The 27,836-nt window shown below is 37.3% G+C and overlaps 4 protein-coding genes across 4 annotated transcripts; 3 read left to right on the top strand and 1 right to left on the bottom strand.

Moving 5' to 3' along the window:
- Positions 1 to 3,573: 3,573 nt before the first annotated feature.
- LOC113513780 (uncharacterized) lies at positions 3,574 to 7,426 on the top strand. The gene is made up of 3 exons (XM_026897762.3): positions 3,574 to 3,664; positions 4,941 to 5,031; positions 6,108 to 7,426. Exons 1-3 carry the CDS (start codon positions 3,626 to 3,628, stop codon positions 6,731 to 6,733), a joined length of 756 nt encoding a protein of 251 aa, XP_026753563.2. The 5' UTR covers positions 3,574 to 3,625; the 3' UTR covers positions 6,734 to 7,426.
- Positions 7,427 to 9,232: 1,806 nt separating this feature from the next.
- Positions 9,233 to 13,257, bottom strand: LOC113513778 (proteoglycan 4). Its single transcript, XM_026897761.3, has 3 exons — positions 13,119 to 13,257; positions 11,471 to 11,519; positions 9,233 to 10,186 (listed from the first exon to the last, which is right to left on the bottom strand). Exons 1-3 carry the CDS (start codon positions 13,155 to 13,157, stop codon positions 9,621 to 9,623), a joined length of 654 nt encoding a protein of 217 aa, XP_026753562.2. The 5' UTR covers positions 13,158 to 13,257; the 3' UTR covers positions 9,233 to 9,620.
- A 3,643-nt stretch (positions 13,258 to 16,900) lies between these two features.
- Positions 16,901 to 19,903, top strand: LOC113513777 (uncharacterized). Its single transcript, XM_026897760.3, has 3 exons — positions 16,901 to 17,023; positions 17,581 to 17,614; positions 18,926 to 19,903. Exons 1-3 carry the CDS (start codon positions 16,988 to 16,990, stop codon positions 19,093 to 19,095), a joined length of 240 nt encoding a protein of 79 aa, XP_026753561.2. The 5' UTR covers positions 16,901 to 16,987; the 3' UTR covers positions 19,096 to 19,903.
- A 3,097-nt stretch (positions 19,904 to 23,000) lies between these two features.
- LOC113512751 (uncharacterized) lies at positions 23,001 to 26,527 on the top strand. The gene is made up of 3 exons (XM_026896664.3): positions 23,001 to 23,082; positions 24,409 to 24,442; positions 25,715 to 26,527. The coding sequence occupies exons 1-3, from the start codon at positions 23,050 to 23,052 to the stop codon at positions 26,071 to 26,073; spliced, it is 426 nt and encodes a 141-aa protein (XP_026752465.2). The 5' UTR covers positions 23,001 to 23,049; the 3' UTR covers positions 26,074 to 26,527.
- Positions 26,528 to 27,836: the final 1,309 nt, after the last annotated feature.

Here is a 27,836-nt window from a genome sequence, read left to right as displayed (position 1 = left end):
AGTATCGATCACTAATCACCCGCTGATAGTTATTTTGGAAATATATTTCATGTACAGAATTGACCTCTCTACACATTTATTATAAGTATAGATATAAACAATTACAAGAAATGATCACAGCGAGGTATTCCCTCTCATTGGATATATCCCAGAGGGAGACTTTGTACAAAAGTCGATTGCATGGGTACCTCTGTCCCATTCGTGTTTCAACCTTAAAGCAGTTGTGTTTGCATGACTGTGTTTCGGTTTGAAGGGTGGGATATGGCGTGAATTTACTGGTTACAGAGGAATAACATCTGAGTCCTCAGGAATGGCAACGCATGGGGGGTATCGTGGGCGAAAGAGTATACTCTGTTACGTCCATGGTACTGCTCATGTCTATAGGCGACGGTTACCACTTTCTATCAGGTGGGCCGTCAGCTTGTTTGCCATTCTAAGTTGCATAAAAAAAAATCCCGATCACGCGAAGTCGCGAGGAAGAACTAGTCTTTTAAACAATTCCCTTTTGTTCACATAATGCGTACCAATTAATAATGCGTAAATAATATTTGAGTTTCTAAATTGTATTGTTTTCAATCGAGCCATTTTCGTATTGTCAATATACATACCTACAAATGACGTCAACCGTACGTCATTATTAAACATACGCATTACAATAATAACATATGTTACATATATATATATATATATATATATATATATATATATATATATATATATATATATATATATATATATATATATATATATATATATATATATATATATATATATATACAAAACATGAGTAAATCGGAAATTCGGTTGTTTATTTTGCAACAGATCTATGACGTATTTGGATGCCTTGAGTAAATCATCATATCAGGAATGGCAACGCATGGGGGGTATCATGGGCGAAACAGTACACTCTGTTATGTCCACGGTACTGCTCATGTCTATAGGCGACGGATACCACTTTCCATCAGGTGGGCCGTCAGCTTGTTTGCCATTCTAAGCTGTATAAAAAAAAATATCCGCCTTTGACTGTCCACTGCTGAACAAAATCCCCCTCTTGGTGGGTTTTTCCAGTAGTTGCCACGCTTGGCAGGCGGATTGGCAACCGTAGTTAGGCGTTGGAGGTGTTTGAACAGGGACGCTGCTGCCCATTTTCTTTATCCCATTGAGGTGGCAAACAAGCGTACGGCCCACCTAATGGCAAGTGGTTAGTGGAGCCTATAAACGCCTGTATTACCAGGGGTATTTTGCGCGCGGTGCCGACCCTGAAGAAACCTCTTTATCTCTCTTTCAAAGAACCCCATGCTGTAGTCTTTTGAGAAAACCTTGGCAGGGATCTCATTCCATAACCTGAGTGTTTGTGGGAGAAAACAATTCTGAAACTGCGTTGTACGCGACCATTTAGGCTGTAGGATATGTGGGTGAACTCCCTGTCGATGGTGAGCCGTACGATGATAGAAAGTGGCCATCCCATCCCTCGCCTCCCCTTAGTCGTCTCTTACGACACCTACGAGGAAGGAAGGGGTGGCCTATTCTATGCCAGGACCACACGGTTAAGTCTAATGACTAAGTCAGGCTCACTAAAATGTCCAGACAGGTGTGGTGGCCCTAATTTTTTTTATAGATGAAAATGGTACGGTAACCCCGCCTGCGCTAACGGGATACGCTGGCGGAGCACCAGTGAAGGATGATAGATGAGAATGAAAACAGGCCAGTTAGCCCATCGTGATGAATTCATCAGGAATTAACCATGATAGTTTCTAGGGGCAACCGCGAGGAGGTCGACTTAGTTGGGTATATTGCTAGCAATGGGATTCTCAGTCTCCATTACTAACAATCCCTTTCCCCCCTGGTGGCTCTAGTTATTGAGTTCCCTAAAATATGGTTGACAGCAATGATGTCTGTCTCACCCGTCATACTCGTGAACGGGTGCTACCTGTAGAGATCAGCTCTGGTCACTGCAACCGATTTATTTTATTGTTTTTCTTTAATTGTATACTATATATTTTAAATTGTATGATCTTATATTGCTTAGCAGTTTCTGTTCACACAAATTCATTATTCATACAATTAAACTTTTTGAAAAAAGCAACAGCTGAGTTCCTTGTCCGTTCTTCTTGGCTCAAATTGCGTTCCGAATGGGTGGTAATAAAAAAAATGGCTATTCAAAAATGCTCAATCCTAAGTCTGCTTGAAGAGAAATATGTCTTTCTATCAAGCTGGTTTCAAAGTAGTTATATTTTGCTTCACGAGGAAATAGCAACTTCAATAGCTAATTTCCGGGGGGAGGGATTGTTAGCAATGGAGTTTGATATCCCCATTGCTAGCAATATGCCCTATTAGGTCGACCTCAACGTGGTTCCCCCTGGAAACCGTCGTGAACAATTGTTGAATTCGTCACGATGGGCTAACTGACCTGCTTCATCCTCATCTATCATCCTTCACTGGTGCCGCGCCGTTGTATACTGAGAGCGCAGGTAGGGTTACCATTCCATTATCACCCATTAAAATAATAGCTAATCTCCTTACTAATGTTGTAAATTTGAGTTTGTTTGTTGCCTTTTAGCTTAACAGTATTGGCGTACTCATTTAAGGCTATTTTCCACGTTCCAGACAAATGTACAAAAAACGTATAACCCTACCAAATTCAGATACAACCTGCTTGCATACTTTCTACATAAACTGTGTCCAATATATAATCTAGTAATGTAAACGAACAAAACTTTTACGTACACATTTTCTATACACTAGCCTGCTATGAATTGAGAGAAATAGCAACTGATGGTGTATCTTTCGTCCTCTTTTTACTAATTGTATTTACATAAGAAGAAAGGAGGCGACCGTATGATTTACAGTTTTTATTTTATCATTCCTTCTATGTAATTCGTTGTTCTTAAGATTATAGTTTCTTGCGGGATTTTATCAACATATAACAACCTTCCGAAACCTGTAGTAGATTACAAAAATGGCGATTTAAAATTGCTTCTAATTAAGTTTGTTTGCAAAAAAAAAATTTGAATTTAAGTTAGCTAATTGAATTAATATAAACGTGATCTAATTATCAACGCTTCTCTTTACAATTATATATGAAAAACATCTACGATTATACTAATAAATTCTTATAATTTGGGCCACGTAGTCACCTGTTCAAACAGTTTGAGAGTAAACATGCTAAAAATTAATCAAGTGCGAACACGACTGTTACATTGAGAATTCTCTACAACGTCACGGAAGTAGATTTTGTTCCACTAAGAAAAAACTTCTTACTTCAATTGTGGCAACACTGGTTATTTTATTTAAAAAAATAAACTTTAGAATGTCTATGTAACTAATCTGTAAGTAAGTATATCCTGAGGTAACAGAGGTAACAAAAAAATATATATACTACCGAAATGAAAGTCTCGTTTTTTTTTTTTTAATTCGATAAATGTAGAATTATCACTTATAATAATAATTAGGTAGACATGTATACAGTTATAGAAAACGAAAAGGTTTTCTGAATTCTTAAACATTACGGTTTACAGAACTCTAAAAATGGATAAGTAAGTCAATATTTAACTAAATCTACTATAAATAGTCGAATATCCCATATATTTCTCCTTAAAAGTAGAAAACAAGTGAAAAAAGAATAATGTATTTTTATAAGTTAGTCGCGTGCATAAGTTATTTGGTGAGTTAAATATTGTGTTTATTTTTTATTAATAAAATGCATTATTTTTGTGATGTAATAAAGTATTTAAGAGTAAAATAAAACATTCATATACTTTATAAGTGTAATATATATTTATCTTTATATTATTCTTTTAATGGTACAATAAATAAAATAAATAAATAAACAAATATATTTTGTTTACCGAAATGTGGCAAAGTCGCAATTATCGGACAATTTTCAAAAACAATTTTATAATGATTAGAATAAGGGCCTTTTTTTTTTAATGGATGATAATGGAATGGTAACCTTGCCCGCGCCATCGGTATACACCGGCGGGGCACCAGTGAAGGATGATAGGTGAGGATGAAGTAGGTCAGTTAGTCCATCGTGACGAATTCAACAAGAATTGTTCACAATGGTTTCCAGGGGGAACCACGTGAATAAGGCATATTGCTAGCAATGGGGCTGTCAAACTCCATTGTTAACAATCCCTTTCCCCCCTTAGAATAAGGGCTATGCTCGGAGTCTTTTTGCGTAATAGAATCCAAAACGAGGATATCCGCAAAAGAACCAAAATAACCGACATAGCCCGAAGGATAAGCAAGCTGAAGTGGCATTGGGCTGGTCACATAGCTCGAAGAACCGACAGCTGATGGAGAAGAAAGGTTCTTGAGTGGCGACCACGTACGGGTAAACGCAGTGTAGGACGACCCCCCCCCACTAGATGGAGTGACGATCTCAAATGCGTTGCAGGCAGTCAGTGGATGCAGGTGGCTCAGGACCGTTCTTTATGGCGGTCTATGGGGGGAGGGTTATGTCCAGCAGTGGACGGATAATGGCTGGAATGATGATGATGATGAGAATGAAATTAGACGTCGTGTGGTCCCGGCATAGAATAGACCACCCTTTCCTATCCCGTGGGTGTCGTAAGAGCCGACTAAGGGAGGCCGAGGGATGGGCAGCAGCGTCCCTCTTAAAACATCTCCAAAGCCTAACTGCGGTTGCTAATCCGCGTGCCAAGCGTGGCAATTGCTGGCAGACCCCCCAAGGGGAGGCTTATGTTCAACAGTGGACAGTTAAAGGCTGATATGTTTTTTTTATACAACATTGAATGGCAAACAAGCTGACGGCTCACCTGATGGAAAGTGGCAACCGTCGCCTATAGACATGGTATGGTAATTATTGTAAATAATATTCATTACAAGTCTAAAATTGCTTTGCCTCTCAATTTTCTCTGTCTACCCCGCAAGAGCGGTGGCGTGAAGATGAATAGATAAATATAATATTATTGCAGGTGGTCGCTAGGGTTGCCGCACGAGGGTTATACAACAGCGGAGCTTATGGTGATCGAGAATTACTGAATACGGGCAGATTCCATGGTGTTAGTGAGTGTTGCACTCCATTTTACTATTTTCTATGTCTCCATGCTTTGTTCATGCGAATTAGCGTACATAGGTCTTGTCTAAGCTTTCCTGGCAACCCTGGGTATATTTTGTACTGCGCACTATGCCGACGAACAAAAAATAAGGTCATCATACTTTGTCTAGAGATAAGGAAATTGCAATATACAATATCCGGTCGACCTCCACGCGGTACACCCTGGAAACCGCAGTAGTTAATTCCCGGAGAATTCTCTACGATCTACCAACTGACCTTAATTCAGCGTCACTATAGACTTTCAATGTTACTTCGTCAGCGTATACCGATAGCGCTAGCGGGGTTACCATTCCATTTTTATCTCCAAAAACACAATACAAGCTTGACTCAGTTTGAGACTAGATAGATGGCGCTGTCTGATATATCTTGTAATATTACTTAATATTAAAAAAACATGCATTTATTATCAAATAAATAAATAAATAAATAACAGAGACAGTACAAAATATTACTAATATAAGAACTTAGTATTAAGTTACATTAAGTTACATAAAGAAAAGTCTGCATCACCACTACACTCCAAACTAAGTCAGACATGGACTGAGTGTGGTTGCCTAGTGTTTGGTACAGGGGGAAAGGGCTTGCTAGCAATGGAGTTTGACAGCCCCATTGCTAGCAATATGCCCTATTAGGTCGACTTCCACGTGGTTCTACCTGGAAACCACCGTGAACATTTCCTGTTGAATTCGCCACGATGGCCTACCTGACTCGCTTCATCCTCACCTATCATCCCTCACTGGTGCCCTGCCGGTGTAACCGATAGCGCGGGTGAGGTTACCATTCCTCTGTTATCCTGTTGTTTCCTCTATATATCTATTTACTGTCCCTATTGGACACTAAATAGATATATAGATAATTTATTTGCATTACTTACAGCACACAAATTACAACATATACAAATATACATAAAAAGGGAGATAACATAAATAATTAAAAAATATTATAAAATATCTATGTATCTATTTATCTAGATGGCGCTGTATATATCCAGTATGTATAACTTAATATTGTCTATCCATTGCAGGCAGTCACAACCTGAACAGTATATCTGATGATGAGCCGGTGACACTGAACGACAAACAAGACCATAAATCGTCAGTAATCTCGCATCATGATTTGGCTGAATTGGGCAAATACGCTCAAGATATAATCAGGGGCAAAATTATATTGCCAAGACCGGCGGAACCGTTACTAAGTTCACCAAAATTCAAGCATTTCCTGATCGATCTGTCAACAAGTCCCTCCGAGCTGCTACACCATGGCGGCGACCCCTTAAATGAAAGCCATAAAAGACTGAGATCATTCGCGTACGACGTCCTCAATGGGAACATTCCGAAGCACAAGGACTTCACACTGCTCCACACACTTTATTTTAAAAAGTTTTTAAAAGCCATTCTGGATGAGATCCCTGAAGTACCTGATACAAATGAAACTATAGCAGTGACAACTGATGTAAGGTCAAGAAAAACGCATGCGAGAACGACAATTGAAGGTCCAACATCTGCAAGATCAACACCTGCGGGACCATCTCCAGGATCAACACTTGCGAGGCAAACAACTCAAGAACCTGCGGAATCAATAACTGAAGGACAAATACCTACGAACTCAAGACCTGCCGGACGAACAACTGGGGGTTTGACAAATGCATAAATAACAATAAAAAGAAAAAAATCAGCACTTTTTGCTGGTCGCTGGAGCCGTCTCGGCTGTTGCTGCATATGCATGTCTTTAGCGAGATGTACCTATACATATTTAAGACTATTTTCTGGAAGACGAGAGGGGGGGGGGGAATTAAATAAGGCACATTATGTGCTTTTAGGCATGTCTTTGCACAAACTTAAGAATTCCACTCCTATTTTAACATTCTTTTAAAGGAGTGTTCTATCAATAAAACTAATACATATTTCCAAAATGAAGAAACACAAAAGAAGGAAAGAAATTAAATATTAATTTACATACATACATTTTTGAACAGTAATTTTTTATGATTCCATCGCACATTCGGAACGCAGAATGAAGCCAGTCATGAAGAACGGGCAAGAAAATCAACTGTTTCTTTTCGACTTTCTGAATTGGGTATATAAACAATAAATTTGTATGAATACAAACTACCATAGCAATACCTACCAGACTATAAAATCTACAATATAAGTGTAGCGATAACACCGCCTCTTGTACCTTTATGTGTATGTTTCAATCTGTATTTATGTTACTGTATTTCATTTGAATTATTCACTTGTCATTGTACATTTTTATTTATGGTGCAATAAAGAGTTAAATAAATAAATAGTGTCCGGGCCGTCCGTGACACCGTGTGAATAAAAATACAATTAAATAATCAAACAGTCTTTTTATATTTCTTGAAAAATGCAATTTAACTTGTTTCACAAATCCATATAACATTATAACAAATAAACAACAAACCCAATTATATTCGTTCTACCATAGATTTCTTATTTCTTTTTTGCCATAGATTCAATATTTATTGTTTTACCATAGATAAATTATCTGTCTATTATAAACATCTTTTTACATATACATCAATAAGTATATAGATAGATAGATATAACGTTTATTTGTTTGTTACTAATCACACACAACATGTACATAAGAATAGATAATACATAAAACAACATAAGATTTATAAAATTGTGTTATTATGTGTGATCTGCAGCAATACAAAAAGGTGGAAGCTCAGCGTGGAACATTGTTCAAGGAACAAAACACTGATTTTCAGCTTTAACCCATTTGAGGGTACGTGAAAATAATAATTAAAATAAATATAAAATAAAAAGAGCAATATTTTTGGTGATTGTCTGTGCGGTGTGTGTATAATAAAAATAATGTAAATAGTTCAGAGTATAATTTGATATAATTTCAACTGAGTGGTAAGGATAAAGCGAAAAAAAAAGAAGAAAATATTAATAAAAGAAACATAGAAAAAAAATAATTAAAAATCATTATAATTAGAACTAGCAATGAGGAGGTCCTGCTTAAGGTTAAGGAAAAACGACAAATTATTAGAACTGTTGAGGACAGAAGGGGAAAAATGTTAGGACACTTGATACGACACGACGAACTTATGAACATTATAATAGAAGGTAAGATAGAAGGGAGGAGGGGGAGAGGGAGACCGAGACATAGTTACATCAGGCAGATCAAGGAAAGAGTTGGTGTCGTGTCGTATCAATAGGTGAAGAGACTCGCTGAAAATCGTAGTGAGTGGCAAGAGCTCCACCGACAAGAGCGCAACTCTTAAATGGATAGATAGATAGATAATTAGAACTAATTGATATAATAAATCAATTGCATTAAATGCATTAGTTGCAATGTATTGAAGATAGATGAAAAACTTCCAGATTCTCATTAAAAGTACGACACATACGGATAAGCGGGTTGTAATACGATGTATTGTTCTTATAAACGCAGAGTGCAAATGTTTTAGAACTCCTTGTTACAGTTTTTATATTGAAGGTCAAAGCAGAGAGTGGAGAAGCCGAGTGAATATGGTAATGAACTAATTTGTGTAAAGTAAGTAAGTCGATCTGTTTTCGTCTTGTAGATAGTAAAGTAACATTGAAATTTTTCTTTTTTTAAATACACTAATATAAATAAGTAGTTACTAAGAATCAGTTTTGGTTTTACTTTTTCCCTCTTAATAAAATAAAAACAATACTACAATACTACGTAATTAGGGGGAAAGGGATTGTTAGTAATGGAGACTGAGAATCCCATTGCTAGCAATATACCCAACCAGGTAGACCTCCTCGCGGTTCCCCCTGGAAACTATCATGGTTAATTCCTGATGAATTCATCATGATGGGCTAACTGGCCTGTTTTCATTCTCATCTATCACCCTTCACTGGTGCTCCGCCAGCGTATCCCGTTAGCGCAGGCGGGGTTACCATACCATTTTCACCTATCAAAAAAAAAACTACGTAATTGTGTACTGAACTATGTCGTTTCATTTGTGATTTCAAGAAGTATGTAATTGGTAGATGGCACAGGGTTTCGTCGGTAAACAGTAGATCTTGAGTCTAGTCAAGTCGGCCACTCCTAATATATACGATAACAACTTTTTCGCGGCAATCGCAACTGTCAAATAGACAGGGTTGCCACAAGTTTAAAAATAAAAAAAAAAACAATAAAAAATTCTTAAGCTTATATTTGAAAGAATAGCAGTGGGTATAGTTAGCATGACAAATAATCACAATTCATAATGTTTTTGTCGACTTTGATTGATATTGTATTGGCACTAAGTATATATTTGTTGTCAGAATCATTAAAAAATATTACTATTTTGATATTAATTTGTATATAATATGTATATATGTTTATTATATTACATCATAAAAATAATCTTCAATTTATATTGAAAAACCAACCTGATGTGGGAAGTTTTTAATCGATATACAGGCAACACTGTAAACAGGCGCGAATGTTATGTTTAAAAAGAATATATAAACAAAAAATTACTCTTGTTTGACTGGTTTTTGGTCCTTTTTTATATTAGTAAAGTGATTATCTTGTTCGAATATTATAGGAAAGACCCAACGGCTTCGCCAACTTTTTTAAACGGATTTAGTATGGCGTCAATGGAAGAATCGAGTGGCGATTTTGATTTTGGTTTTTTGCTCGGTTTACTGCCCGGTGATGATGGAGTAGTCGACGCTGGAGACTCAGTTGTACTACCAGATGGGGTAGTAGAAACTGAACCCGGGGTAGTAGTCGCTGAACTTGCCGTAGTTGTGTCAGAACTCGCAGTAGTAGTTTCAGGACTTGCAGTAGTAGTACCTGAACTCGCCGTAGTTGTGTCAGAACTCGCCGTTGTGGTGTCAGAACTCGGCGTAGTTGTACCTGAACTGGCCGTAGTTGTGTCGGGTTTCGGAGTAGTTTTGCTGCCTGGCGCTGGCGTTGTTAATTTATTTAGATCTTTCAAGAACTTCTCGAAATCGGGTGTTTTTGGAATCTCCTCCCCTTTAATTGGACTTACGATTAATCCTTTAAATATTTTTTCCGCTAAATCCTTAATTGCTGACAAGTCTTCTAAATCTGTATTCGGTGGTGTTGTTGGATTTTCTTCTGAACTATCTAAGAATGGGTCTGTAAGAGATGAAGTAGTGAATTTATAACCGACTTCAAAAAAGAAGAAGGTTCTCATTTCGATTATGTTTTTTATGTTTTATTATCATATCGGCCTTTAACTGTCCACTGCTGAATTTAAGCCTCCTCCTATGGGGGGGGGGGGGGGTGTTTGCCAATATTTGCCATGCTTGGCAGGTGGATTGGCAACCGCATTTAGGCTTTGAAGATGTTTTAAGAGAGACGTTGTTGTCCATCCCTCGCCCTCCCTTAGTCGCTTCTTATAACACCCACGGGAAAGGAAGGAGTGGCTTATTCTATGCCGGGACCACACGACCAAAATATATAATATTACTATATTTTTTGTTATGTGTTTTTCTGGTAATATTTTTTTTCTATTATCTCTTAAAAATATAGATGCATACGTAGTCTTAGACATGTTTTTGCGAAGCTTCGTTATGTTCGCTACATACTCTGTACGCGCAAATTTCAAATGTGGCCGTTCTACATTTGAAATTTGAATAGAGTAAAATAAATAAAAAAAAAAAAATTGCTTGTACTCGTAGATGGAGTATTAAGATGTATTTCACACACTAGATTTTAGGTTAGATCCTCAATAATACAAGTGTCAAATAGCAACCAATCCGTTGCTAGTTTTTGCGTGATGCCAAAACAAACATGTACACAGTGGGGGGGGGGGGGGGAAGGGATTGTCAGTAATGGAGACTAAGGACCCTATTGCTAGCAATATACCCAACCAGGTCGACCTCCCCGTGCTCCCCCTTGGAAACCATCGTGCTTAATTCTGAGTGTATTGTTCACGATGGGCTAATTGACCTGCCTTTTTCATTCTCGATTATCATCCCTCACTGGTGCCCCGACAGCGTATACCGTCAGCACAGGCGAGGTTACCATTCCATTATCATCCATTAAAAAAAACATGTCTCAGGTTATGGTATGTGCTCCCCGCCGAGGTTTTCCCAAGAAACTACAGCATGGGTTCTTCAAAAGGGGGGTAAAGAGGTTTCTTCAGGGTCGGCAACGCGCGCGTAATACCTCTGGTATTGCAGGTGTCCATAGGCTACGGTAATCGCTTACCATCAGGTGGGCCGTATGCTTGTTTGCCACCTCAGTGGTATAAAAAAAAGCGGGACAAAATATTTAAAAAAATATTTCGACATCTTGACACTTATGGCTCCTTTTTTTTTTTAAATATCTCCCATATACATATATCGTCTAATTACAATTTTTTTACGTTTTTTTTTTTACATTAGTCAGATTTCTGGTTGTACAAAATAAACTTACCAACAAAATCGAATAGTCCAGGCTTCGCACTGACGTTGCAGAGAGCGATCTGAAATTGTGATAAATAGATTACAATAGTAAACCTATTATAAATATAAACAATTACAAGAAATAATCACAACGAGGAAACAATGGGCGACCTTATCGCTAAGAGCGATCTCTTCCAGGCAACCTTTGGATGGAGAGGAGTAATTATAAACAGTTTGATTGGAGGCACGATGAAATTCTATTATTTCTAAAATATAGAGATGTGGTACATGTTATAATGTAAATATATATCCCTACTTATTATATATACTTATATACATATACATAAATAAACATTCTTAATTCATTTATTAATTATACTATAATCATCATCATCGTTGCTCTTAAAACATCTCTAAAGCCTTACTGCGGTTGCCAATTCGCCTGCCAAGAGTGGCAACTACTGGCAAAACCCTCAAGTGGGAGGCTTATATTCAGCGGTGGACAATCACTGGTTATTTGCTTAGAATTATTTTGTTTCATTCCGCTACCATTTGTATGTGTGCGACTGCCAGCACTTGAAGATTTAACACCACTATTACTACCAGAAGTTCCACAACCTTTCTTATTAGGCATCAATCTCCGATTGTCATTTGGTTCACGCACGTTTTGCTACACGTGTTTCACCTCTAAACGAGACGTCTTCAACAAAATTATTAAATTGCTGTTCGGAGTCTAGTGTTAATTTTTTCATCTCCATCATAGCATCCGTTATGGTGGACAGCACCATAAGGAATGGTCCTGATACGTCTGCATCTGTTGACTCCCTGCAATACATTTGAGGTCGTCGCTCCATCTAGTGTGAGGTCGTCTAAGACTGGGTATGCCTGTGCGGGGTCGTCACTCAAGAATCTTTCTTTGCCGTGGGTACTGTACTGTAATGAGCCAACCCTTTCTTTCCCATGAGTGTTGTAAGAAGCGACTAGGAGAGCTTAATGATCGACGAATGGACAGCAATATCTCTCTTAAAACATCACCAAAGCCTAACTGAGGTTGCCAATCCGCCTGCCAAGCGTGACAATTATTGGCAAACTTTCCTAACAGAGGGAAGCCTATTTAGAAGTAAACAGTTAACAGCTGATTTTTTTTTTCATTTAAGACTTTCCTCTTGTCGGTGCAACTAATTCATGCATCTTCTTCCAGCCAGCTCTATCCCAGGCCATATCCTTGACCTCCCTATACGACATGACACCTAGTGTTTCTTTTATCTAACCCATGTAGTTATTCCTCGGTCTTCCTTTTCCTCTTTGGCCCTCTATTTTTCCTTCTACTATGCTCTTAAAAAAATCGTCATGTCGTATAAGATGGCCCAGCATTTTGCCTCTTTTATTAATGCTCTTTTCTCGTTCACTCTTTTCAGGACTTCCTCATTCGTTAGTTTTTCTGTCCGGCTTATCCTTTACATTCTCCTCCGTGTCCAGCAACAGCTGGTATGACGAATAGAATTAATAAATACCCAATTAAAATTTTAATGGGCGCCATTTTGAAAACGATAGGTTATTTGTTTAAATATTTATATTAATACCTTACACAAGAGAGATAATCTAATATAAAGAATACAAAACAAACAATATACAAAACGAGTTCAAACACGACATTGACAGACAATGAATTCACTCACCAAATTTATAATAAACAATACACATTTTATGTCCGCCATTTTGAGTGAACAGTACGTAGCCAGTATAATTGATAAACTACTTATAATAAGTATATAACAAAGTATTTCCACATGTTGACGCAAAATATAACCATATTTGTACAGCTTCTTGTATAAATGAACAATTATATGTTTTAATTTATAGCTTATATTCACAGTGAACGTCATTTTGTATTAATAATGATTTATTTTATATATTCACAAACACGATATAAAATGGATAACATTACGACATAAAGTAATGTATATTTAATAACATGTAAATAATGGAGATATGCATGGTTGAATCGAAACTACCCATGCTGTAGAACAGTGTTTTTTAAAGTATGGGTCGCGACCCCCTAAGGAGATCACTAAGTTTTTACACCAATGTTTCCCAACCTTCTCTGTGTCATGCCCCACTTGAACATTTCTAAAATTTTTATGCCCCCCATAATAATTTTTCCCGACAAAGTTTACTTGACGACTCTAATCGCCCAGTTGATATTTTGGTAACGTCAAACGAAATTATACCTAATAAATATTTACAGCATTTTTTTATTGACTTTTTTTGTTCAATTTGGCACCGATATATACTCGTAGCATTGCATTTCAATTGCTTGCCCGGAGCAAGAGAGTAAAATCGCTTCGAGTCAATTTTTAATTGCCCCCCTGTGGGGCGTTGGCTCCACGTTGGGAAACATCGCTTTACACCATTGTAATCGTCGCCCACAAACATAATCACTGTGGTCATCACAAAATGCACTGTCATGAGCATGGTGCCCTTCATTTTTTGCCCTTCCCAAGGACTATCTAACACCATAATAATGCCTCCGTATCCTGTAATTTAACTGCCATATCCCAAATTCAAACTGTAACACAGCTGCTTCCCAGCATAAGCATATATGGGTATTTAGAGGTCGACTTTTGTATAAAGTCTCTGATTTTTTTTTTATGTAACTTAGAATGGCAAATAAGCTGACGGCCCACCTGATGGAAAGTGGTAACCGTCGCCTATAGACATGAGCAGTACCATGGACATAACAGAATATACTGTTTCAGAAGCACACCTGCAATGCCGCTGGTGTTGTGGGTGATCATGGGCGGCGGTAGTCACTTACCATTAGGTGAGCTGCATGCTCGGTTGCACCGTGTATTGTAAAAAAAAAAATATACTGCTGATCTGCTTTCATTCTCACTTATCACCTCACTGGTGCTTCGCCAACGTATACAGGTAGCGCAGGCGGGATTACCATTCCATTATCATCGTTCCAAAAAAACCGTGTAGGACCATGTAGCACATACCTCCGTGTACTACACCAAATCCTTTTCCGTTCAGGCAGTGCGCCTATGGAACTCGCTGCCACCGTCTATACGGAGTGCTCAATCCTTGGTTTCGTTTAAAGGACAAGTCAAATCACATTTTCTTTCACTGTAGTTACTCTTTTCCACTCCTTTGTAATTTTTGGACTAGATTAGTCATATTTCCTTGTGTGTGCTATGTATGTATTTATATGTGTATGTTTATGTATTTTGTATGTATGTTATATATATATATATATATATATATATATATATATATATATATATATATATATATATATATATATATATATATATATATATATATATGTGTGTGTGTATATATATACGTATATATAGTTGTTATAGTAAGTAGTTTAATAAATTATATGTATTTGATATTTTTGTGCATTACATGTTTTTGTATTTTATGCACGAAAATTATTCATTCACTCTTGCGCCACTTGCCCTTTTCTATCTGTTCTCCTTTAACTAAAGCTTGTCTGTAAGAGATCGCCCTAGCGATAACACCGCCTCTTGTACCTTTATGTGTATATTTCAATCTGTATTTATGTTACTGTATTTCACTTGAATTATTCACTTGTCATTGTATATTTTTATTTATGGTGCAATAAAGAGTTAAATAAATAAATATTATGCAATATTATTATATTATACATATAAACCTTAAATCACTCTATCTATTTAAAAAAATCGTAGTTTCAAAGATTTAAGTATACATAGGGACGGACAGAGAGCGACAGCGATTTTGTTTTATACTATGTAGTGACAGTGGTGAAGCTACTTACTACCTAAAGAATTAAAGTCACTGAATGATTAAAACATCTTTACGACAAAATTGAAGTCATTATTGTTAGAAAGGTATTGACAAATTGTGTAATGACGAATCTTAATATCGTAAATTTAATGTGTATGTTATTTGTGTTTTTTTTTGATGGGTGAAAATGGTAAAAATGGTAAATCAGTGTTTTACTCTTTTGAAGGCAAAGCTGTGTTATGACCACAGATAATATAATAGATAATAATGACTATTTCGTGTTACTGAGGCACACGCATGGAGGAAAAAATCGTTACTTCTTTTATACATTTTGTTTTTTTTTTTTTATTTTCGTATATGTATTCCTTTATCTTTTTTCACTGTGAATGTCTATCTATGTCTATTGTTGTTTGTACGTTGTAAGTAATGTTAATAAATAATCTATCTATCTATCTATCTATCGTCAACATTTAAATGCACAACAGTTGTTTATTGCGGAACAAATTTTTTCTCACTCGAGATTACGTCAAGTAAAATTTCATGGATCCCTCATGGAATTGTGCGTCGAAACACTGACGTACGTACGTTGTGTATGATATCATACAATGACGAATAGCGTGTGCATTATAAATTGTATACCATTCGACATAGGACGTTGGGGCAAAATGTGCCTTTCAATTGAATCGTAAAGCAATTGTGTTTGCATGGCTGTGTTTCGGTTTGAAGGGTGGGATATGGCAGTGAATTTACTGGGTACAGAGGAATAACACCTGAGTCCTCAGGAACGGCAACGCATGGGGGGTATCATGGTCGAAACAGTATACTCTGTTATGTGCATGTCTATAGGCGACGGTTACCACTTTCCATCAGGTGGGCCGTGAGCTTGTTTGCGCCAATATTCACAGTTAGATGTGTTTGCCTCCAACTTGCTGGAGTATCGTCCGATGACCATAGTGTTTATGTTCATATGTCAAATGTTATTTCTATTAATGTTATATAGTTAATAAATGTAAAAGTATAGTATTTTAATGTTATTAATATTGTAAACTTACTAATGCTCCTTGACAATAGATGGCGTAAAAAAAAGGAAAGTGTTTAAAAAAGGATAAATACAAAGTTGTACTTTTTATTCCGGCCTATCAGTATTAGGAGTTCGTAATATATAGCAGTATCTACATATTTTTATTACAATATCTATATATAATGGTCCAATAATATTTTTTTTATACAACTTAGAATGGCAAACAAGCTGACAGCCTACCTGATGGAAAGTGGTAACCGTCGCCTATAGACATGAGCAGTACCATGGACATAACAGAGTATACTGTTTCACCCATGATACCCCCCATGCGTTGCCATTCCTGAGGACTCAGGTTTTATTCCTCCAGTAGATTCACGCCACATCCCACCCTTCAAACCGAAACACAGCCATGCAAACAACTGCTTTACGGTTGAAACACGAATGGAACAGAGGTACTCAAGCAAACGACTTTTGTACAAAGTCTCCCTCTGGTGTATCTAATATTATACTAATAATTTAAGTAAATCTATCCCCAATGTACTCAAACTTATAAATACGTAATTGTATCAACATTCAAAACAACACTTGGAAACACAAAAGCGGGCATAGAACAACAATATTGTTATTATAATGTGTCGGACAAAATATAATTACCATGTTAAATAAAATTATTTCAGTATAAAAAGAAATGTATAACAGGCCAGAAGTTATTTTTAAAACAACAGCCTTTGAAGTGACCAGTCGTCTGAGATGAGATTTGCCGTGATTTGTTTGGTTTTGTCGTTGGTAAGATATTTCGGTCTTTAATTTTTTTTAATATCTTTCAGGACCACACCGTGGGGTTCTTACGGTGGTTCTCAAAGGGTGGTTACGAACGGACCGCTGCGAACCGATGGCATTAATTCTATTGCGTCGCGAACCATCGGCGACATAAATTTACCTCTTCCATTCACATATTTGCTCATTGTTAAAATATAATTCAATAAATTACATATACAAAAATATCATATTTTTTTATACAACTTAGAATGGCAAACAAGCTGACGGCCCACCTGATCGAAAGTGGTAACCGTCGCCTATAGACATAAGTAGTATCATGAACATAACAGAGTATGCCTATACTGTTTTGCCCATGATTACTTCCCATGCGTTGCCATTCCTGAGGACTCGGGTGTTATTTCTCTGTACTCAGTAAATTCACGCCAAATATCATAAAATAACTTCATTAAAGAACTACAGTATGCTACACACCTAAATACAAAACAATCCTTATCCCCCAGTTCCCAGCAGTGGGACTATAGAATTGTAGTTATAGAAATAAATCCAGAACTTCTCTGTTACAGGTTCTAGTATGCAACGGTCGGCCAAACGACTATGGTGAGTTAGTTTAACTAGCAAATAAATCGACGTGCCTCCTGATGGAAAGTGGTAACCGTCGCCTATAGACATGAGCAGTACTCTGCATGGACATAACAGAGTATACTGTTTCGCCCATGATACCCCCCATGCGTTGCCATTCCTGAGGACTCAGGTGTTATGCTTCCGTACCGTGTAACTTCACTACCTACTTTTCAAACTTTAAGGGATTGTTAGTAATGGGAATGACCACTCCCATTGCTAGCAATTTAGCCTTATCAGGTCAAACTTCACGTGGTTCCCCATGGAAACCATCGTGCTGAATTCCAGGTACATTCATCACGATAGGCTTTTTTGATGAGTGAAAATAATATGGTAACCCCGCCTGCGCTAACGGTATACGCTGGCGGAGCACCAGTGAAGGGTGATCGATGAGAATCAAAACAGACCAGTGACCTATCATGATGAGTTCATCAGCAATTGACCATTATAGTTTCCAGGAGGAACCGCGAGGAGGTGGACCTAGCTGGGTATATTGCTAGCAATGGGATTCTTAGTCTCCATTACTAACAATCCGTTTCCCCCCCATCACGATGGGCTAACTGACCTGCCTTTTCATTCTCGCCTATCATCCCCCACTGATGCCCGGCCACCGTACACCGTTAGCGACGGCAAGGTGGGGCGAAGCGAGGCGCTTCTACATACCTAGGTAGTAAGGCAGGTCTAAAATTGATACTTCAGTAGCAAAACACTTAGGTATATATGTACATTTTGCCGTGTGGTCCCGGCATAGAATAGGCCACCCCTTCCTTTTCCGTGAGTGTCGTAAGAGGCGACTATGGGAGGTTGAGAGATACGTAGCAACGTAACACATCTTAAAACATCTCTAAAAGCCTAACTGCGGTTGTCAACCCGCCTGCCAAGTGTGGCAGCTACTGGCAAAACCTCCCTAGAGGGGTGGGGGGGCATATGATCAGCATTGGACAGTTAAAGGCTGATGTGATGATGATGACTATATACTATAGGTAAATACATATTAATTTTGCTACTGCTATATTTAAAGACTTTTCTACCATATAAAAAAAATTATTACAGTTAAAAAAAAATTATTGCATGATTAACTACGTTTTAATTCTGTATCAGAGCCTTTTCAAAATAATTATGGAAAATTTTAATCTTGGTAGCTTTTAAAAGTGACAACTAATTACAATGTTGCCATACTTTGGTGGAAAACTTCTAAATGGTTATTTTTTATTTCAAGGACGCGTATGAAGCGTAGAAAGAGAATATACTTAATCTATGCTTAATTTTTATTTTTTATTTTTACTTCAGACATAAAACAAACAGCTATTGGCAAGGAGTCTGCCAGCAATGTCGCTATCATCAGTGATGGGGGACAACCAGAGCCTCAAGGTGCAGGGTCTCCGTGCTGTCAGGATCCATGCGAGAAGCCGGCTAAACCGAAAAAACACAAGAGCAAACCAAAAAAAATACCTTGTTAATTATCCAATCGATAATTGAATCATTTTAAATTTTAAAAGGGAACCCGGATTAACATGTATTCGTAAGACTTCAAAAAAAAAGTTTTCAATTCAAGTGTGACCAGCTACAATTGTATTTTATTTTAATATTAATTACATGATTATTCTGGCAGTTGTAAACCGATTTGTAAAATTCCTTTTCTATCTGTAAGAATATCCTTATATATTGGTCTCATAGAAATTATATCAAAATTGGTTTATTAGTTTAGTTTTTAAATCAAAATAAATGGTTTATTTCGTGGAACATAATTTACTTATAGTCGAGAATGCTCGACTAGTTCCTGACTATCCGGAACTCGCATCATGGCCGCTCATGACTAAAGGACGCAATCCGGGTGTTTATATATTAAAATATAATGTACGCTTACTAAACTTTGAATAGTAAAACATTTTAAAAAAAAATCTTTTTTCAACCGATATCAAATTTTCAATTTTGTTGTGTTTTTATTATTTGTTACTTCATAACTCCGTCAGTTATAAATCAATTTGGAAAATCCGATTTCTATCTGATCTTTTAGATCCCATTGACCATCTCATTGCCCATGGTCCCATAGAACTTTTATTAAAATTCGGTTCAATAGTTTACTTTCTGATTTTGCCATAACTGAAGTCGTTTTTTTTTTTTGGAATACACAATTTACTTATAGTCGAGAATGTTCGACTAGTTCCTGACTATCCGGAACTCGCATCAAAGCCGCTCTAAGGAACTTTTAATCCGGATGTGTAATATATACTAATGAATCTTTTAACAATAAAGAATTTTAAACTATTTCTTTATTTTATTCATAAATTAATATAATGCTACATAATTACATCAACCGCCTGATCCTCAAACTAGGATATCCTGGGATCTGGAGCCGTATAGTTCTCCCATAGAAAAAGCCTACCCTTTCTTTTTACGTGGGTATCGTAAGAGAGGACTAAAATAACTTAGTAGTCAGATTCAGATTCTTTATTTTTTTTAGACAACTTAGAATATCTAACAAGCTGACGGTCCACCTGATGGAAAGTGGTAACCGTCGCCTATAGACATGAGCAATACAATGAACATAACAGAGTATACTGTTTCGCCCATGATACCTCCCATGCGTTGCCATTCCTGAGGACTCAGGTGTTATTCCTCTGTAACCTGTAAATTCACGCTATATCCCACCCTTCAAACCGAAACACAGCCATGCAAACACAGCTGCTTCACGGTTGAAACACGAACGGGACATAGGTACCCAAGCAATCGACTTTTGTACAAAGTCTCCCTCTGGTATATCTCTAAGGTAAAATCAAGAGCTGACTGTCAGACTTAACGACCGTTAACTGTCCACTGCTGGACCTTAAACCCTCTCTTTAAGGAATTTTTTTTGTTGCCACGCCTGACAGAGGGTTGGCAACCGCAGTTAAGCTTTAAGAAATGTTTTAAGAGGGACGCTGCTGCCCATCCTAAACCAAGCCTGAACTTGATATTCATGTTGACAGTCACTCTGTGTTCATGTCTAAATTAAACAGTTGATGTACCTCGCCATTATGTTTTGTTTTTATTTTACTAATTTCAATTGTTGGCTGTCATCGGGTGAATGTAAATTATTTTTATTAATTTGATGCCATTTCATTGTTTCATAATTTAATTCTATTTTAATATTTTTTTAAACACGAAGCATGCTGTGGTTGCCTTTAAATGTAAGAACAGCAAGCCATAATCGAATGACGCCTGTTTGAATCGTAGCATTTGTCCGTTACAATGTTTCTGCCTACCCTAATGGGCGACAGGCGTGACAGATATGTATGTACTCGTATGTATGATATCATAACAAAAAAATATCGTTGACACATCTGTTTATTCTGTCACAACAACGCTGTGTAGCGTATTTATAACTTGTTTGGTGTGGTCCCGGCGTAAAATGTGCCCACCTGTTCTTTTCCCGTGAGTGTCCTAACAGGGGACTAAGGGAACCTAATGGTCAAAGGATGGGCAGCATCGTCCCTTTTTAAACATCACTGTGTAGCTGCGATTGCCAATCCTCCTGTTAAGCGTGACATCATCAGTAGTTGGTTTGCGCGGATTCTGGCTCACTCGGCGGCGGCCTCCCAAAAACAAAAGGTTATTTGACAAGAGTTGTTCCTATTCGGTTAAGTTAATCTTTAACTTTTATATGTGCATCATGTTGCGACTTAGGGGTAGCCTTCGGCCACCCCAGCCGAACCTTAACCTACTGTCACTTTGTGTGGGTACTTTATAAGACTCGTTTGCATGGTGAAACGGCTTTTATAGAATCGGCTGGCCGAACAAGTAAAACACTAATGTGGTCGGTTTTTATTTTTATGTGAAAATTAAGATTCCTTATTTTCATGTCCCTTTTTTTGGGTTTATATTAATCGTTAGAAATTCCAACGATTCGGGAGGAAATAAAATATCTGTAACGTCGCGTTCTTATTTATAAATATTGGATGCCATTTTTTGTTTTTTTTTTTTGTTTTTTAGCGTGAAACTGGTTTTAAGCATATATAATGTACAATACCGTCTGAAAACATTTGCAAGATGCAAACGAGTTTTATAAAGTACCCACACAAAGTGACAGTAGGTTAAGGTTCGGCTGGGGTGGCCGAAGGCTACCCCTGAGCTGCAACACGATGCACATATAAAAGTTGAAGATTAAATTAACCAACTAGGAACAAGTTATAAATCAGTAATGGGGTAAAATAGCCGCATTACTAGCAATTGACCGTCTCAAGTCGACCTCCACACGGTTCCCCCTGGAAACTATCATGGTTAATTCTTGTCGAATTCATCACGGTGCGCCAACTGACCTGCATTCATTCTCACCTATCATCTTCCACTAGTGCCTCGTCGGTGTATACCGATAGCGCGGGCGGGGTTACCATTCCATTTTCATCTTTTAAAAAAAATATTCTTTTCGGTTACCATCTAGTATCAAATTACTCGTTAAGACGAATTAAATGAGCCCAAACTCGATGGGGTTGCTTCGTTTAATTACAAAATTCCTATGGCCACCTTGCAGTTCCATCATCGGACCCTGGTTACCATTTAGTATCAAATTACAGGCGGGGTTACTATACCATTTTCACCCATCAAAAAAAAAACACCGTTATGGATGACGAAATTAAATAGCTTCTGAAGGACTACAAGTACCGGTTTTCCGCCCGCTCTCAGAAGCTCTGCTATAATTCCGTCCTCCCCGGGGGGAAGGGATTGTTAGTAATAGAAAGGTTAGACCCCAATGCTATCAATACACCCTATCAGGTCGACCTCTACGCGGTTCCTCCTGTAAACCGTCGTGACTAATTTATCGTTGAATTCGTCACGATGGGCTAACTGACCTGCCTTTTCATTCTCACCTATAACCTCTCATTGGTGCCCCGTCAGCGTATACCGATAGCGGGGGTTACCATACCATTATCATTCATTAAAAAAATTCCGTCCTCCCCAGGTGCCTTGCCGTTGTTACGCTCTTTGAGAGCCCTCTCAATCTCTTGCAAATCGACGTCCGGTACATCATATAGTGTCGGGCGACTTTAGGTTTTTGGTCGCTATCCGCATTGGTATACGGTTTTAACGCGTTGTGCTATGTACAGTAGTGGCCAGTAAAAGGCTGATACGGTGATGACCATGGTGATGATGATGATGATATCTGTATTATGTGTAAATAATTGCGATAAACGACAGTTACAATGAAACAATAGGTGACAACAGTGAAAAACAACCCAATACTTTTGTTATATCGATGATTAATATTCATTTTATGAATGGATGTGTTAATAGAGCACTTGTCAAAATAGATTGCACGGTGGCATTGTAATTGGCTGATAATGACGCGTTTTATGCATAACATTTACAACCTATATAAGAAGTGGTATCCATAATCCTGTCATACATTCGTCAAATCTCCGTACAAATACGTCAAAATGAAAATCGTGCTTGTTCTGTTCGCTTGTTTGGTGAGTCGCTTCTAGATCTCTTTTTTAACTGTATACGCAAAAAGAGTTTTTTTTTTTGTACAACTTAGAATGGCAAACAAGCTGACGGCCCACCTGATGGAAAGTAGTAACCGACGCTTCTAGACATGAGCAGTACTATGGACATAACAGAGTACACTGTTTCGCCCATGATACCCCCCATGCGTTGCCATTCCCGAGGACTCAGGTGTTATTCTTCTGTACCCTGTAAATTCACTGCCATATCCCACCCTTCAAACCGAAACGCAGCAATGCAAACACGACTGCTTTACGGTTGAAACACGGATGGGACAGAGGTGCACAAGCAAATGACTTTTGTACAAAGTCTCCCTCTGGTAAAGTTATGAGTTTAACATATCTGTGTGTCTATCTGTGGCATCGTAGCTCCTAAACCAGAGGTTCCCGGACTTCTTTCGTATAGACCACTTTTTAAATTTAACTAGTTCTGGTAGACCTCTTGCAGTTACATTTTTACTGTATTCCCAAAATTTGACAAAAAGTGTAAAGATTAGAGCTAACTTTGGAAATTTTAGTTACGGCTGAGATCCAGCCACTTTTCGAAAAAGAAAAGTGAGAATTTATTGGTTGATTCATTAACTGATTGTGCTTTATTGAGTGTATGTCAAAAAAAGTAAAGTTGGCCATCAAAAAAGTAATTGCATCCAACTTTACTTTTTTGACATCTACTCACAGCACAAGGAACCAGGGGGAAGGGATTGTTAGTAATGCGGACTATCAGTTCCATTGCTAGCAAAATACCCTGTCAGGTCGACCTCCACGTGGCAGCCCCGTAGAAACCATCGTACTGTATTCCAGATGTATTGGTGTGTAGGTGGGCTAACTGGCCAGCTCTTTCATTCTCACCTATCACCTCTCACTACTGATAGCACAGGCGGGATTACCATGCCATTTTTACCCATTAGAAAAAAAAACCGTCCAACCGAAACAACTCCGTACAAAGGCGAGAAAGGGATTGTTAGTGGTGGAGACTGGGAGTCCCGTTGCTGGCAATATACCCAACCAGGTCGAGCTCCTCGCGGTGTCCCCTGGAAACTATCATGGTTAATTCCTGATGAATTCATCATGATGGGCTAACTGGCCTGTTTTCATTCTCATCTATCACCCTTCACTGGTGCTCCGCCAGCGTATCCCGTTAGCGCAGGCGGGGCTACCATACCATTTTCAGCCATCAAAAAAAAAACTCCGTACAAAGTCTCCCTCTGGTGAGAACTTACTAAAATACCTATACGAGTATACGTGTAAGATAGTGTATTTAATTTTAAGTTAACGTTAATTTTGATGTTGCAGATAATCAGTTGCCATGCCATGCCAAGCAATTATAGTGAGTATTTCCGAAAATGTTAGAACACAAATTACACTGGCTGTGATTTAAAAACAATAATGCATAACATACGTTACATATGAATCTCGTTTAAATCATTAAAAACTATTACTACCTCATATTTTACGTCGGAATTTCAAAACTACATTTTTACCATAAAAATACAAATTTTACTACGTAATTAGAATTATTATTTTATTTGTCTAACACTTTATTGCACCAATTTTACAGGATTTGTTGAACAATTTTCGATAAGTATGGTGTGTAGTACAAAAGGCGGTCTTATTGCTAAGCAATCTCTTCCAGACAACCTTTTGGGTATAAGGAATTAAAGATATAAATAGCTAGGTGGCGCTTTAAAGGAATAGATCTGTAAAAATAATATAAAATAATCAATATATGTGACAGCATAGTCATATACATATACATAAATAAACATATATATATATAAATATATACATACATACATATATACGCATAACTACGTAGTTGCACATCAAAAGCAGGGTACATGACGCTCAGCCAATCAGCGCACGAGATGCGTTCCGTCTTACGCCATTTGACAATTTGACGGTTTCACTTCGATAGATTATAATGTACCGATAAATAATGCCTCAAATTGTAAGCAGTATGCGACGGTTCACAATCTTTCGACAGTTTGCAATCTCGCGAGATAGATTGTAATTTAACGGTGTTTACAATCTTACGGTAATCTTACACATAATACTGGTAGGAAATGAGGAGGACTGAGTGATTATAAGGATAGGTAGTGGGATTTAATATTAATATTGTACGATGAACGTTTTATTATAGTTGATTTTTAAATAATCAGTCGAAAACATTGAAAATTGTTTGTTTTTAAAAATTAACACCTTATTAGCAAGTTGCCACACTTTGGTACGCTCAAGGATGCGTCTTGCTTAAGAGATTTGTTCATAGACATTTTTTTTTTGGTACTGTTTACCCTTATAAATTTATTCATAGACAGTTCTTTTTGAATTCTTTTTTTTTATTCTAATAGATAGATAGATACTCTTTATTGTTCCCTCCATAAGATTACAATAGTAAACTTATTATAGATACAAACAATTACAAGAAATAATCACAGTGAGAAAAGAATGGGCGACCTTATCGCTAAGAGCGATCTCTTGCAGGCAACCTTTGTATTGAATACTACATTACCTGCTGATAAAAACTTACAAGAAATTCAGCAGTTACTATTTCTAAACCAATTTACGTATATATAAAATATTTATAACAATTTTGTAACAGATATAAAACAAAAAGCACTCGGAAAGAAGGCGAGTAACGTGGCCGTGATCAACGAAGGGCCGAAATCTGCACCAGGATCAGAGGAACCATGCGAGGACCCGTGCGAGGAACCATGCGAAAAACCACGCGAGAAGCCACGTCAGGAACCATGTGAGGAGCCGTGCGAGGAGCCACGCCAGGAACCATGCGAGGAACCATGCGAAGGACCAAGAAGTGTACCAGTAAGCAATGAGCCATGCGAGGAGCCAAGCGTGGAATATGTAGAGGTACAAACCGTTCCTTGCGATGGACCACCGCAGCCTGAACCATGCGACGAAGGTCCCCAAAACCCATGTCAGGAAGAAGTAGTGCCATGCTAAAGGAATATCTGACAGGAAAAAAGATAATAGGGATGCTTGCGCAATGGTAGCGAAGGTAGCGCCACCATTTTACAATGTAAACACTAAATTAACATTGACAGTCTATGGATAAAGTAAAATAAAAAATGGCGGGAATATATAGTCTGTAATATTTCAGTTTCCCACTTATCGCTACAGACTAAAGCGAGGATTAAATTTGTTTACATTATAAAATAGTGGCGCCCCCACCCGGATAAATTTGCAATAAAATCCCTTATTATTCACAGACATGAGATTTCTTTGATAATTTAAATGTATTTGTTGGAATATTTATTTTATTTATTGTTTATCATCAAAAAAAGTATACAATACTTCTTTTATTTATGAATAATTGTATTAGTCATATATAGATACATACACATATACAGACTAGGTACTTATAGTTTAATAATAATGTATTATCTATGATTTTTATCATTTTATATAAAAAAAAACATACTATTCAAATTAAATAGGTACCTAAAAAAACAAGGCAGAATCGCTTATGGCTGTAGCCTGTTTGAAAAGACAAATTCAATCTTTTTTTTTTTTTAAAAGGATAACGAAAAGAGAAAAGTACCTATTAAAACATTGTTGTTTTTTATTTTAAATTTTTTACACCTAATAAATAATTATTATAATTAATTACGTTAATAAAAGTATCTAGAGACGTCGTAAAAACGATTGCATACAGGTAGCCATTATTCCGTAGGTATGCAGGATGAAATGCAAAGATGGAAATTTTGTATTATTATATGTTTTTATATTATTTGAAATATGTTAATAAAAATTATAAAATAATTGTTTGTTTAATTTTTTTTAGTTATACCATGTGTCCAAAGTATAATTGAATAACATTAAAACTAATTCTTTCGTATCGTAGTATCTTTTCTTATATCATACCTACTCAAGCGTTTTTTTTTTGATGGGTGAAAATGGTATGGTAACCCCGCCTGCGCTAACGGGATACGCTGGCGGAGCACCAGTAAAGGGTGATAGATGAGAATGAAAACAGGTCAGTTGTATAAAAAAAACATATGGGAATCAGGGATTCTAAAGAAAAATCTCTCTTCGAAATAATCTACGGCAGAGGGGTCAAACAAAATTATGTATAGCAAGGATTAGTTTTTTTATTATTGAAAAACGGACTTTTTCAGGCAGTAAAACCTGGAACAAATAAAACAACAAGGATAGGATATGTATATTACGTCGATACCTTATTGGGAGTCAGTTTTTTTTAATACAACTTAGAATGGCAAACAAGCTGACGGCCCACCTGATGGAAAGTGGTAACCGTCGCCTATACACATGAGCAGTACCATGGACATAACAGAATATACTGTTTCGCCCATGATACCCCTTATGCCTTGCCATTCCTGAGAACTCAGGTGTTATTCCTCTGTACCCAGTAAATTCACGCCATATTCCACCCTTCAAACCGAAACATAGCCATGCAAACACAACTGCTTCACGGTAGAAACACGAATGGGACAGAGGTACCGAAGCAAACGACTTTTGTACAAAGTCTCTTTCTGGTAAATCGCTTGCAGTAAATGGAGACGTGGTCGTATTTACGCAAACCAAAAATAAATTAAAAATAATCAATTTATGGTTCATTTATGACAGAAATACTTTCTAAATGAAATTAGTAATTAATCGAACCATTTAATCAATTATTTGACTTATTAATTGTACTGCTATTGAACATTGGCAGACGGTTTTATGTTCACTTAAATTATAAATTT

The sequence above is a fragment of the Galleria mellonella genome, unplaced genomic scaffold, assembly GCF_026898425.1.
Source record: "Galleria mellonella isolate WM207_F2 unplaced genomic scaffold, CSIRO_AGI_GalMel_v1 utg158, whole genome shotgun sequence".
Lineage (NCBI taxonomy): Eukaryota > Metazoa > Arthropoda > Insecta > Lepidoptera > Pyralidae > Galleria > Galleria mellonella.
Note: the sequence above shows the minus strand (reverse complement) of the source record. Positions and strands in the feature narration are given on the sequence as shown.